At 40.1% G+C, this 15630-nt stretch overlaps 1 protein-coding gene across 1 annotated transcript in view; it reads right to left on the bottom strand.

Moving 5' to 3' along the window:
- Window positions 1-349: 349 nt before the first annotated feature.
- Window positions 350-15630, bottom strand: part of CD109 (CD109 molecule) — a 94104-nt gene continuing 78823 nt past the window's right edge. Inside the window, exons 27-33 of the mRNA XM_080934143.1 lie at window positions 14359-14546; window positions 13749-13904; window positions 12482-12547; window positions 9847-9986; window positions 5495-5642; window positions 2586-2688; window positions 350-606 (exon numbers count right to left, since the gene is read on the bottom strand). Of these exons, the coding sequence (XP_080790269.1) occupies window positions 440-606; window positions 2586-2688; window positions 5495-5642; window positions 9847-9986; window positions 12482-12547; window positions 13749-13904; window positions 14359-14546 (968 nt within the window). The 3' untranslated portion in view covers window positions 350-439. The remainder of the gene's footprint in view (window positions 607-2585; window positions 2689-5494; window positions 5643-9846; window positions 9987-12481; window positions 12548-13748; window positions 13905-14358; window positions 14547-15630) is intronic.

Here is a 15630-nt window from a genome sequence, read left to right as displayed (position 1 = left end):
AAGGAACAGAAAGCAAGTGCCTCTGCTGCTCACCTATCACCAGAGCAAATGCAGAAGGACTGGGTGCAGAAGAGGCCCCGCCCCTCACATCTTTCCCAAAACAGAAATAATGGAAAATAACATTTTTATTCTAGAGAAAACAAATGCGTCTAATAAACTTTCTTACAGAAGGAAAGGGACACGGTGTCGTCATTGTGGTCATCTTCCACCCGAATATTGGTGACTTGCTTTACGGCTTTACGTGCTTACACAAGCTCCGCCCCGCTACAGACATTCCCTGCCCCCTCCCTCCCCCAGCCCCCTCCCCCCCCCCAAAGAAAGGGAAACAATTGATTTTCAGAACCCTCAGAGGCAATCATCCGTTGTAGAAAGAAAACAATCACACTTGACTTTCTGGAAATGCTAAATTTAGATGGAGTCCTTGAAAAATAAATCATAATCAGTGTTGCACAAAGCACAGAAGGATGGAGCAGAAGACGAGGAGGCTTGAAGAACGTCGAAGGGAGTCCATGGCTCCATCTGTGTATGAGCTGCAGGTGGGGTCTGCACTGAGGTAACAGGAGGACAGCTTCACCCTGCTGTTGTATCTTCTCACTGCCTGTCTACCTGTTTAAAGAGGCAGACACCCAGGTTATGTCTCCTTCGCTGAGCGCAAGTGTATCATGGGGTGGTTATTCTTCCCATGGTTTATTTTTTTTTTTTTTCTTCATCAGAAACAAATGCGGTGCTCAAAAGGGGGCGTGGATTGTAAACAAACGCCAAGAAACATTGTGTTCAACGCAATCAGTCCACAAGCTGTTGGCCAGCATTAAAAGGCGGTGAACAGGCAGTTGCTGCAAACACTAAGCTCTAACTGAAGCAGGGAGAATTCTAAATCTTGATTCATTTAGTCTTCTCAAGAGTTTGTGTGGAGATGATATTTTCTACTCCATTAGAATTCCTGTGAAGTGCCTAACCCAGGTCTTACTAAGAGACTTTAGCAACAATGGGACGTCACCTATGCCTACTGTAAACAGAAGCACACTAGCCAACGTTGCTTACTTACCCCAGGGACAACACACTGATATTTTTAAACTGCGTAAATAACCTATCACAATATAATAAACTCACCAAAACAAAAACAACTTTGTTTCAATGTTTTTAAAACACTAAATGCATACTAACTAGTAACTGCTCAATTGGAGGTACAATTTATAGTATCGATGTTATTTTAAAGACAATATAAGGTATATATTGCATTATAAAAAGCTCGCTGAAAAAAAAACATTTCATTTTATAATTCTAATAAATTTTTATTTTGCATTTTTCCTGGTTTTTTAAAGATTGTTTTCAATATCACAAATGTATTTTAGATACTTTTTTTAAAACTCAGTAAGTTTAATTTTTACTATCTTTCTTAATTTTGTTGTAAAATAGTTTCCTCATAAATAAGTTGTTTTCCACAAAGTATATATTTACATAAGCACATATAATATATATATAAAATATTAGATATTTAATATAATATACTATATACAATAAAATATATAATACATATATACATAGACCTTGAATCTTTTCATTTCTTAAATGTTTAAAATGTGAGTTGTGGGATTTTTGCAACTGGATTAAGCAATATGTTGGATAGCAAGGGACGGTCATTAGGTCCCCACATATATCCTATCACTTCAACTCAGGAAAAAGGTCCTGTACCTGTCTTTCTATCCCACAAAACCTTGAGGATATCCTCATCAACAGCAGCTGGAAGCAGAGGACGAAAGGGGCTGGGTTCTGTCCCCGGAGAAAGAACTGGCTGGCACTGTACCTTCATCTTCAATACTCTGAGCTGGGTCACCCTATTTCAAGTGAAATGACCTGCAATTACCTGATACACAGTTATGTTCACCCTTCTCGTGCATTCCAGTGTCCCTGAAATACCGTGAGTACTTATGCAGAATAAAACTTTAATAATAGAAACTGTAGCCGCAACTACACATTCACACAGCTTCAGTCTGAGCTCAATTTTTCATAATTAATTTGGTAGCCTGCCAGGTCAGCTGACTCCTTTCATGGTCTAGATCATTTCTATTTTATGAAATAAGTAAGATGCCACCAGTCAAATCAAAGATGCTCAAGCGGTTGTCCCAAGCACTCAGTTTCTCTTGACAGAAAAGAAAATGATGTTATAATACACAGGTTTTACCAAAAAGCTGCTGGTGAAGAACTAAACCCTGCGGTATCTGCCCACTCCTGAGGAATGCCCCCTTCACCTCAGGGGTCAGGTAGAGGGGGAACTGGAAAGTAGCAAAACCTCGGAAACCAAACATAACTAGACACTCGGGCTTTCTTGTGAAGTCTGTAATTATGGCATATGCACCATGAGCAGAACACCACTGTTTAGCATTCCTATACTACATGATGCCATGTGTACCTAATAAATTCTCTGTCATCTTCATTTATAGACAGCCTGCCCCCTGCATCACCTCCATCCACACTTTTCCCTCCCAACCAACTGCCCCCGAAACCAGTCCTGTGAGATGTCACTTTAAATGAGGAAAAATGCCTGGCTTGATTCCCAGAGTCTTAGGAACTCCAGATGCACTTACTTGGTTCATAGTAATCCACTATAGATACTGAGCTCTCTTGCATATTTGAAACTTTGAATTCTCTCACAGTGGGAATATTCACACAAAACTGCGTTTCATTTACCTAAAAATAAATAAATAAAAAGGTTTGAAGAAGTTGGCACACTGTGTGTTCATAAAAATATCTGAGACATTAATTTTTCTTTCATTTTAGGAAATAAATAGAAACTAATGCCTGGGGAGAATTTCTGAATGTCAGGTAGTACAGTTAAGAATTTATTATACATGTGTCTTATTTAAATTCCAAACTGACACTATAGCATAGGAATTGTTTTTAGTCCTCTTTTATTAAAAGCGATGCTTGAGACTTAGAATCATGTAGTAAACAGTTAGCCTGCTCCTGGGATCACCCAAATCTGTGACTTGGGCAGTGCATCTCAATTCTAGCTGCTGCTAATGATTCAGAGAAGCCTAACTCTACAGACAGTGGCCACTCCATAGAAGCCTTCCAGAGGCACCCCAGTGAAGGGATGCATGCCACAACCCCTGAGGGGCTGACACCTGTTTCTATAAATGACCCTGATTTACTGCTGTGAAAAGGTAAACTGGACCAACAATCATGGAAATCAGTGTAAATCTTTCTAAAAGTGTGTGTGTGTGTGTGTGTGTGTGTATGTGTGTGTGTGTGTGTGTGTAAAATATATGTATACATATGTATATATTATCTGTATACATACATACCACACACACACATACTCACTATTCCATGACACAGATAGACCACTCTTGAGTATGTACTGAAAGGACTCTAACTCAACAACAGCCTGCACATTCATGATTCTTCCTGCATTATCCATAACAACAAAGAAATGGAACCAGCCTAGGCAGCCATCAGCAGATGAATGAATGGGGAAAATGTGTGGCATACATACACAGTGGAAGGCCACCTCAGCCTGAGAGAGAATTAAATCACAGAATTTGCAGGAGGAGGGATGAAACTGGAAATCACTGTGTTAAACAAAGTCAGACCCAGGGTGATCCACAAATAACATGTTTTTGCTCATCTGAAGATCCCAGATTTTAATTTTTACTCATTTATGCACAGGAGCAGGTGTGAGACACTAAACTAAGAAGGGGAGCATGAAAAGGGCGGGGCAAAGGATCCCAGTGTGAGGAGAGGGTGATGGGATAAATAGAAGTGAAATGAAAGAGGAAAGGGAGGATACTGGACACTGGGAAAGATAAAGGTGTTAGCTAGAGTAAGCAGGGGCACAGAGGAAGACAACGGGGAAGGAAGATTTACAAAACCACATGCAAATGAAGGTTCCGTAATCAAACCCATTGCCTTGTTTGTCCAATTATAAAAATTAGTCAAAAATAAAAAAAAAAAAAGGTTTAAAAAGAAACAGCCTATCAGAGCAGCAGAGAGGGCTCTGTGAAGTGTCTCTTACGCAAGTGAGAGGTCCTAAATTCTGATTTCCGAAATTCACATACAAAAGCCAAGCATGACACCATGTTCTTGTGATCTGACACTCAGGAGGTGAGGACAGACAAACCCCTGGAGCTCCCCGACTGGCCAGCCTACATGAACCATAAGATCCCAGGGTCACTGAGAGATCCTAACTCCAAACAATAAGGTGGAGTGTGCTGGAGAAAGACCCTGGCGTCCATTTATGAATTCCAAGTACACACGTACACCAAATGTACACACAAAAAATTAGTGGCCTTCCACATGATTGTATAATATACTTATACAAATTTATATGTATAATATATATGCATAATACTCCAATAAACAATTACTAAGTCCTTTGTACAAAGGCCTTCCTTGGGCATCATTAACAGTAATTCTCACTAATTTCATAATGATATCTTTTTTAAACTTGGGAGTGTATTCATGGTATGTGCATTCATGTGTGGTAGATGTGTATGTGCATGTATATGTAGTATAATTGTATGTGCATGTATGTGTGCATCTGCATATATGTGTGGTATATGTGTATCTGGTGGGGATGTGCATCCACCCATGCATATGGAAGCCAGAAAAGGGCACTAGGCATTCTATTCTATCAATATCCACTTTATTCTTGAGCCCAGGGTCTCCTGCTATACCTGGAGTTGGGCTAACAGCCCAGCCAGGGAACCCCAGCATCCCTCCTGTTTCCACCCTCCTCAATGATGGGGATACAGGCATGCATAGCCCTCCTCAATGATGGGGCCACAGGCATGCATAGCCCTCCTCAATGATGGGGATACAGGCATGCATAGCCCTCCTCAATGACGGGGCCACAGGCACGTATAGCCCTCCTCAATGATGGGGATACAGGCACGCATAGCCCTCCTCAATGATGGGGCCACAGGCATGCATAGCCCTCCTCAATGATGGGGATACAGGCATGCGTAGCCCTCCTCAATGATGGGGATACAGGCATGCATAGCCCTCCACAATGATGGGGCCACAGGCATGTGTAGCCCTCCTCAATGATAGAGATACAGGCATGCATAGCCCTCCACAATGATGGAGATACAGGCATGCATAGCCCTCCTCAATGATGGAGATACAGGCATGCATAGCCCTCCACAATGATGGGGATACAGGCATGCATAGCCCTCCTCAATGATGGAGATACAGGCATGCATAGCCCTCCACAATGATGGGGTTACAAGCATACGTAGCCATGCCCAGCTTTTTGTATGGGTCCTGAGGACTGGAACTCAGGCCATCACACTGTTCAGAAAGAGTTATGACCCAATGAGCCACCTCCTCAGCTCCAGTGATGTCTTTTAATAGAGAAAAACATGTGGTTGCCACATCAAAATCATCAAAGACAAAAAAGCTGAAATAATAACGACCTAATACTTAAAAAGCTTCTAAACACAATACACAGAACCTTCTCCAATAAAGGTTTATGAAACATCTTACTACTTACAGAATCTAAATAAAGGTTGAGTTTCCCATGTTCATATTCCACTTTCCTCAGTGTCTCACTCAGAGGAATTGAGTCTGAAGATGCAGTAAAGCCACTGAGAAGGTTCACCTCCATAAGGACCATGCCAGTCCTCTCTGGACCCAAATGACTGCATCAAAGAGAGACAAAAAGACAAAAAGGAAACCTTCAGGACAAACACCAACATATGATCTTTACGTAAAATTTAACACTACCAAATATTACTCTAAATAGTGTTCAAGCACAAGTAAACTTCACTATAGGAAAGGTTAAAACATGTGTAAAAGTTAAAGTTGTGGTAGCTTTATTACTTGTGGTAACACGTGGAATAAGAGGTAACTGTGCAGGTACACTGAAATTATCAGAAGAGAAAGTAGGGAAAACCTTAGAACACATAGGCACAGGAGAAAATTTCCTGAACAGAACACCAATGGCTCGTGCTCTAAGGTCAAAGATTGACAAATGGGACTTAATGAGATTGCAAAGTTTCTGTAAGGCTAAGGACACTGTTAAGAAATAAAACAGCAGCCAACAGAGTGGGAGAAGATCTTTACCAACCCCACATCAGATATAGGCCTAATATCCAATGTATACAAAGAACTCAAGAAGCTAGACACAGAATCAAACAAACCTATTAAAAAATGGGGTACAGAGCTAAACACAAAGTTCTCAATTGAGGAATATCGAATGGCTGAGAAGGAAGTGCTCGACATCCTTAGCCATCAGGGAAATGCAAATCAAAACAACCCTGAGATTCCACCTCACACCAGTCAGATTGGCTAAGATCAAAAATTCAGGTGACAGCAGATGCTGTTGAGGATGTGGAGAAAAAGGAACACTTCTCCACTCTTGGTGGGGTTGTAAACTGGTACAACCACTCTGGAAATCAGTCTGGCGGTTCCTCAGAAAATTGGACCTAGTACTACCTGAAGATCCAGCTATTCCACTTCTGGGCATTCACCCCAGAGAAGCTCCAACATACAACAAAGACACATGCACCACAATGTTCATAGCAGCTCTATTTATAATAGCCAGAAGCTGGAAAGAACCCAGATGCCCTTCAGTAGATGAATGGATACAAAAATTGTGGTACATTTACACAATGGAGTACTACTCAGCTATCAGAAACAATGACTTTATGAAATTCTTAAGAAAATGGATGCATCTAGAGAATATCATCCTGAGTGAGATAACCCAGTCACAAAAGAACAGACATACTACGCAGTCACTGATATTGGGATGCTGACCCCAGAAAGCTCTGAACACCCCAGAAACAACTCACAGACTGTGTAAAGTTCAAGAAAAGAAAAAAAAAAAAAAAGAAAAGAAAAAACCATTATGTTTACTCCTTATACACCAAGAAAACTTTGACTAATTCCAGGTTATATCCTGTTTTACATGTACTTTATGCTTATTGTAACTAGTAAGATTTTAATGCACACTATCAAACCTTAAAAAAATCTAAGCAATGACAAAAATGCATTTGTATACTTTTATGCAAAAATGCTTAAAATTTGTACATTTACCTTTGTTTTTTAAAATAAAGTTCTTCAATAGTAAAAAAAAAAAAAGGGGGGTAACTGTGCTTCCTTAAGAAGGATAAAGTGCCTGCAATGAGGTAGGCTTTTGCTTTAGGCTGTAGCAGGTGCAATGCATAACCATTCCGTAGATTCTAGCAGTGCTTTGTACTGGTCTAAACTAAATATTTCTTTAAAAATTCACATTCTTTCGAAAGTTGGCAGTATCAACCTATGCAGCTTAAACCAAGAGATAAACAGAGGCATCACTTGGCCACTTGGTATAGAGCCCACCCAGCCTGAGACACAGAGGATACTCAACCACCACTTGATGAATGAATGGATGAATGAATGAATGAATGAACGAACAAGGGAATCAAAGAGAAAAGCAGGGGTAGAATTACTGACAGACTAGATCTATTCTAGTAAGGCCTAAATGAGATTCATGTAAAGATTTTGTTTAAGGTCTGACATATAGGTTTGTGATAAACATAGGTTCCTCTGCTGACGGTAGATAATTATATCTTGATGTTTTTTTATTTTTTAATAGAGACCAGTTACAAATTAAGAATAATGGAAATCCTGTTTCCTTTCCAGCTGAGAAAGAAGGTGCTGCGGAAATGCAATTAGCCCCAACTTCTGGCCAGAATGCTCTAGAAGGGGCCGGGGAATGGGGCAAACAGGAGATGTTTCATCTCAATCAAACAAGATCCAAAGATACAACAGATATTAGTAAGTGATGGGGAACCTGGTTCAGGCAGTGGCTAAGAAAGCTGAGTACCTAGATCAACACTCAGAGATGACATTCATTGAGCACCAGTGGCTTCCAAACCAACAACAAGCCAAGTTAAACCACAATGCCTTGAGATATTTGAAAAAGATAGACCGCAGGTCCTAGATGCCAGTGCATTTGGCAGTAACCTTTTTCTCAACCCCAAGCAATGCTGGGGTGAAAAGACAGACAGACAGAAGAAAGTTTGTGAGGCCTCTTGGCTCAAGAACTTTCTCATGGTTGTTCTCAAAATCATGTGCACAAGAATAAGCGAAACAAAAGCTAGAGAAGACAGCTTCACAGCTCTACTGAGAGGTGAGCATGTCTGCAGAAACGAGATTCTCAAGTGCTCTGGATATAGACCAATTTAAGAACCTCTTCTGGCAACTCCAGTTATACCAGCACACAATGACCCAAGACCAGAATCTATATATCTAGACAGTATCTAAAATAACTGTTCTTTTTGCTAGACTTGGATGCTGTTATAAATTTGGGGGCTGGAGAGATGCCTCAGTGGTTAAAAGTACTGACTACTCTTCCAAAAGTCCTGAGTTCAATTCCTAGCAACCACACAGTGGCTCACAACCATTTGTAATAGGATCTGACGCCCCTTTCTTGTGTCTCTAAAGAAACTACAGTGTACTCGTGTACATGAAATAAATCTTTAAAAAAAATGACCAAAAGTTAAAGATAAATTGGAAGCCAAAATGAAATTATTTCAACAGAGAATAATCATTTGTAGCATTAAATAAAATTCAATACAGTTTTCCTAAATTAGGCTTAAGTTTTATTAGCTTATATTTTTATGACCACCCACCCCAGGATTTTGACTAGGTTTGTAGCATTTGGTGTGTACTCCCTCACTTGGAGTGGGCCTCAAATCCAATCATAAGGTATCTAGTTATCCCCTGTACCATTATCACATCAGAGGGCACATCTTGCCTGGTGGGTTAGAATTGTAACACACAGGATCCACAGCAGAAAGCTGGTCTCTCACTTCTTTATGCACAGTATGCCCCATGCATGCTCTCACAGAGACATATAAAAACCCCAGCAAGAATCAACAACCGATAACATTTTAGGGGCTGGAGAGAGAGCTAGGTTGTTGGGAGCACTGGCTGTTCTTCCGGAGGACCTGGGTTCAATTCCCAGCACATATAAAGTAGCTCACAACCGTCTGTAACTCCTACCCCAGGGGATCTCATATTCTCTTCTGGTTTCCAGGGGCATTGGGCATACATGTGGTACACAGACATACATGCAGGCAAAATACTCATACATATAAAAATAAATGAATAAAATCAAGTGTCATGCCCAGAATGGTTTGCACCCAGAACCCTGATTAGGGACAACAAGGGACTAAAGAAATGGCAAACACAGAGACAGACAAGTTGGCGTCAGGTGGGCTACGCTGGCTCTGAGGGAACATCACCAACAATGCAGGAGTGTCAGTACACGCATTATGTGTGACACAGGGGTGTGGCTTATCACCAACAGTGCAAAAGTGTCAGTACATGCATTATGTGTGACACAGGGGGTGGCTTATCACCAACAGTGCGGGAGTGTCAGTACACACATTATGTGTGACACAGGGGGTGGCTTAGCTCATCTCAGCAGAGGGCTGCAGTCACCCTGAAGGAGAAAGCTGCTAGCTCCTCTTTGCACATACTGACAACACTTCTACTGAAAACAGCCGAGAGTTTGCCACTTCCACGGTCTGAGCAGCATCAAGTTATGGACACACAAATCCCCATGTCAATGTGTTTGCTCAGGACTTTCCTAGATTCCCTCAATAAAATAAAATAATTTTAAAGAATTATTTCCTTCTATACTAATATGTTATAAGCAAAGAAAACTTATGAACGTTTTTAGCCTATCCAAGGAGGGATTAAACATAGTTACCTTCAAACACAGTCTGAAATCCGTGGAGTGGTGATAGGAAAAAAAATCTCTTAATAGGGACTCCTCCAATGATCTCACTTGATAGCCATACAAATTAAGCGTTCTAATCTATTTTCTTAAAGCAGCCGTTAACGGATACCTACCTTGTGCACACATTCAGATTCACGTGACTGATGTCATTCTCATCTATCACATTGATGTCTAAATCAAAAGAGTCTTGATTATTGGTAGATGTCTGTCTTTCAGAAGAACCTGAACTGTTCACGTTAAAGTCGACATTAAGCTACAATAAAAAATTTAATTAGCTTAAGTAAAGTTATGGACATTAGAGAGACGATGGCCACCCCTTTATTAAACCACCAAGATTTCTAACTACATTCTAAATATTTATCTTTATACCTACAGATGAGCGGAACTCTCATCCCTCATGAGAAACACTATTTTTGAAACTTTGCATATATGACAAATTAACAGTAGAAAGCCGTTTGCCATAGTCTAAAGAGTAGGTGATAATTCTATTGTGATGAAACCAATCAAAATTATGGTTTTCAAGTTTCAAAATAAAATACCAGCTAAGAAAGCAAGCATCATTGTCCAATGCTTTTGTAAAGGTTTGTCATTTTTATTGTGACATTTTTATTGTTAGGGAATACAGCAAAGTAAACATCAGAACAATAGCGATGTTTATGGATTGTTTTCTAAGAAATGGAAAACAATTCCTTTAGGTTAAAAAAAAAAAAAAAACAGGAAAGCTACAGACAACCTTCTCAGAAGCATTTACTGATGTGTAATAAGTTTACTAATTTCTAAGCTTTGCTACTAAAATGGAACCTTAGAACTTCCAGTAAGACAGGTCAAATTCAAATACCACCTGTCCAACTGTTAAAAATTACTTTTCATCATAAACCATTTTTCAAAGATAGTAAGATAAATACCAGATTTCAGGCCCACTGAGTCTTTTTCAGCACATCCTCTGTATCCATCTGTGTCATAAACCATGCCATGGGATCACCAGATCAGTGTGAGGACCAGTGTCTTTCTCAAAGCCACCCTAAATCAGAAGCTTAGGAATGTGCTCAAATTTTCCTAGGCTGCCTCATCCCAAATAGAATGAAACCTTTTAAAATATTCAACGCATCCACTTATTTTGGAACCAAGTTCATAGAATTTAATATGTCTATGTAATACTGAATTTCCCTTTAATTCTACTTGAAACCTATGAGTAACATATGCACACCACCGAAGCAAACATCCGGTATCTTTCTTGGATTTGAACATTTTAAAATATCTCTTGCTAAGCCTCCTCCCCTCAAATCTAATTTTTCTGCTTTACCACAATACAGGTTCATTCGCTTGCTCCTTCTGGGTGTGTGTGTAACTCTAGACATTTTCCAAGTCTTTCTTTTTTCAAACTACAACAATTAATTACTAAGTGTAATATTAGCTAGGATTATTCTTGGAGCAGTTGGGGAGCAGTTTTCTAACATCCAAATGTTGTCTGTTCCTGCAGAAGCTGTCCCTCTAGAGGCCAGTGTCATCAAGTTGACTAGGCTTGTCACTAGAACGACAGCTAATATCTGTCTGTAAGGATAGAGGTTGACAGTTTGACTGACAGTAAAGCTCAACTATCCACTAACAGAACTTCAAAAAAACTTACTCAGCATTGCTTAGACTTTTTATATCCCAGTAGGTAAACACTGATTACAAACCCAAGAGCTCTGGAAAGTGTGCAGTATTTTATAAAAATATTCACAAAGGGGATCTCAAGTCTCATTTCTAGGTGATTGATAGTTTTACATTTTTTCCTCTTTTGTAAGCAATGCCCATGAGTCCCTCTCTCTTGTCTTCTGAATTTTGATATAGACACCTACTAGTGACCAATCTGACCAAAGGATTTGGGTTTCCCAATGTCCTTCAAACCTCCAACAATCACTTGGTTTCAATTATAGATATAGATATGGATATGATATAGATTGGATATGGATATAGATAGATAGATAGATAGATAGATAGATAGATAGATGATAGATAGGTAGATAGATAGATAGATAGATGATAGATAGGTAGATAGATAGATAGATAGATAGATAGATAGATAGATAGATGATAGATATATGATAGATAGATAGATAGATAGATAGATAGATAGATAGATAGATAGATAGATGATAGATAGATGATAGATAGATGATAGATAGGTAGATAGATAGATAGATGATAGATAGATAGATAGATAGATAGATAGATAGATAGATGATAGATAGGTAGATAGATAGATAGATAATAGATAGATAGATAGATAGATAGATAGATAGATAGATGATAGATATATGATAGGTAGGTAGATAGATGATAGATAGATAGATAGATAGATGATAAATATATGATAGGTAGGTAGATAGATGATAGATAGATAGATAGATAGATAGATAGATAGATAGATAGATAGATGATAGATATATGATAGGTAGGTAGATAGATGATAGATAGATAGATAAATAGATAGATAGATGATAGATAGATGATAGATAGATAGATAGATGATAGATAAATGATAGATAGATAGATAGATGTCATAGATATGTCACTGATTAACAATAGTTTCCAGCCCATGTCAGTCCCTGAAACCCAACGCAGACATGACAACAAGAACCTTTATCCCAGGAGGCATCTTGCCAGCCCTCATTAAAAACCTCACACAAGCTAAGTTAAAGGTTTAGCAAAGGATTGTTAAAAAGTCATACTTAACTACAAAAATAAACAATCACATATACATACCTGGCAGATAGCAAATCCCAAACCATGGGCAGAAACATTAACTTCAATGGTGTCTAGCACAGCAAGCTAAAGGTGAGATAAAGATTAAGGTGAGAGAAAACTGAAGGAGTTACATTTTCCATAGACAGATCCTTCCCCGCAACACAAGAGTTCTGTGCTGTATCCCACACTAGGGGCAGAGGTTGTCCTGGAGAACTCTGGGAGTGCTGCCTGCTCTCAACCATCAACCAGGTAACCTGGGCAAAGTGCTCGGCAAGCCTCCAAGCTCCTTCACCACACGCCTTTGGAAGGGCACCACAGTGCTTCTGACCAGACAGCCCTCCTGTCAGAGTTGAAGCATGTCTCCCCAGATCTCCTTTTATCAGGGCCAGCCTCAAACACAATGGTACATCCTCAGTCTGCCTATCTCTACCCTTCTTCAGTTAGCTGTGGGCATAACCTTTAATTGCATTTTAAAGTAAGAATGGCTGTGCATGCTTCTAATCCCAGCATCCTGGAGGAAGGGGCAGAAGAATTATGATTGAGGCCACCCTGGACTACATAGTGATTTCTATGCTACCTTGGGCTGTCTGGCAAAACCCCCTCTCAAAAAGAGGAAAAAACATCATCATCATCTTCTTCATGGTGATGAGATGATGTCAGCTGGCATTGGAACACTCCTTTGATCCCCTCACTCAGGAGGCAGAGGCAGTTGGATCTCTGTAAGTTCAAGGCCAGTCTGATATACAGAGTGAGTTCCAGGACAGCCAAAGCTACACAAAAAAAACCCTGTCTTGAAAGATTAATTAATTAATTAATATCTAACAATAATTCTACTCCCAACCCTCACTGCTTCTAAGAGAATAAGAGGTATAGCTGAAAAGAATAAGTATATGAACCAAAGGGTTTAAATCCCAGCTCCTCTGCCAGTTTTCTCCTGTGTCAAATGTGGAAAGCCTGCTTCGCCTGAGGCAGAACTGTGGTAGCATTCCTATTCTGACCTAGCACAGTGTCCATGCAAATCTGAACCACTCCTCCCCACCGCCAAGGCAGCCATATCTTCTGTTCTGCCCATCTTTCTTTCTCTCGAGGTTCCCATCCCCGCCACCCTTCCTCGGTTCAGAAAATCCAAGCAAAAAAGCCACGACAGCCTGTCTCCATCTTTCTATGGAGCTCTGGGAAGAACTCTTTGTCGAAGTGAATTAAAATTGACTTTCCAAACAATTAAAGCAGTATTCCAGAATAAAGAGCCATCTACGCAGGGTTTTAAATGACCACCCATCTGCACCTCTTTCTTCTGAAGGAGAAAGAGGTTCTGTTCATCAATCCGGAACTGTATGGGCCGCAGTACGCTGGGTCCTTGGACAGTAACTTGGATATCTGTATTTCCGTTGTACACAAGGGCTGAAAATTCAGATAGTGCCTTCAAGGCCACAACAGTATCCTGTTGAGAAAAGAAAAATACTTGTGTTTTTTTTTTTTTTTTTTTTTTTTTTTTTTTTTTTTTTTGAAGTATCCAGCAAGATCTCCAAAGAGACATTCGGCAACGTTTGGGAATCTACTGGGCAGTTTTTCACCCTTCGTCTGATTTCTGCGTCTTCTGTGGGTCTCTTGCTGGGACTAAATAAGAGGCTCAACAAACTACTGCAACACAGACCTGAGCAACATGCTTCAGTCCGTTACCACAGACACAAAATAGCTAATAAAGACAGAGAAAGATATATTCTTTACATACCAATGTGAAGCTCAAATAAGAAAAGCATTAAAATTAGCATCTTAAACCTTTCATTTAATGGACTGAACTTGCGATCTAAGTGACCTTATGAAAAGCAACTATGTTCTTCATAGATATTAGAAACTATCTTCTCTCGGGGGAGAAACAATCTATCATCTCTCACCTGAGTGGATACAAAACCTCCCAGGCTGTTTCTCTGCCTGAGGAGCCACCTCATGATTGGGATCCCTTCAGGGACACGGTGTTGCATGTGTGCGAGCAACGCATAAGCAGCAGTTTCTATGTCCAGGGAACGAGGCTGCCAGGACTCAGAGAGCGCAGGTGCTGACGACAACCAGAACTGTGTGTCTCCTGGGAGAAAAGTAAACCATGCTGAGCAAATGCCAAAGAGCTTACGTTTTATACCAGAAAAGGCTTGTGTATGAGTCCAAGCTCTATTTGACTAGCAAAAAGCACATTATATATGTGTGTGTATCGTGTGTGTATATGTATGTGTGTATACATATATATTCAAGTATATGCCTATATACGCACACATAAACATGTTACATTTCTTTCAATCTACTTATTTAGTTTTATGCATGTGTGTACACTGTCACTCTCCTCAGACACACCAGCACAGGGAACCGGATCCCATTGCAGATGGTTGTGAGCCACCATGTTGTTGCTGGGATTTGAACTCAGGACCTCTGGAAGAACAGTCAGTGCTCTTAACCGATGAGCCATCTCTCCAGCCCAACATGTTACATTTTAAACTACATTAGTTCTTCCTTTGTTGCCTGCATTTGAGAATGTTTTGATTAAAACATTTTCCCAAGGGCAATGTCATACGTTTAGAGCAAGACTAAACAGTTATAAATAAAAAGGGAAAACACATAGACACTATATATATAATTTTCCTTCCACAAGTTGTTTCGGGCACTTGGGAAAGAATTGTGTTCCAGGACTCTACCAGTAACCAGCTCCCATGTTCTGTGAGACCTCTCCTTTTTTCTGTCTTCCCAAAGCTTATAAATTCAAAACCTAAGCCCAAGAACAACAGAGCAAGCCCAGTCACATCAACAACCTTCCCAAGATAACCCTGCTCTAGCCTGCTAGACCATCCTGTGTGAAGGCCTCTGCTGGTGGTGGAATGTGAGACAGGAATCCCAGCCCAGCCCAGAACAAACATGCACCTCAGTGTCTGTCCTGAACGCATTCACTCTGCAACCCTGGGACAGGCAATGAAGACTGGACCTAAATTATTAACCTTGGTCTTTACAGTCTTTTGTGAGAATTATTACCTCTCCTCTCTCTGTCTGTGTGTGTGTCTGTGTGTATCTATGAAGAGGTGTATGTGCCTGTGAGTGTGTGAGTGTGTGTATGTGTCTGTGTATAAAGTGTGTGTGTGTGTGTGTGTGTGTATGTCTGTGACTCTGTGTGTGTGTCTGTGTGT

Source organism: Micromys minutus (genome assembly GCF_963924665.1).
Source record: "Micromys minutus genome assembly, chromosome: 21".
NCBI classification, from domain to species: Eukaryota; Metazoa; Chordata; class Mammalia; order Rodentia; family Muridae; genus Micromys; species Micromys minutus.
This window is presented reverse-complemented; position numbering and strand designations above follow the sequence as displayed.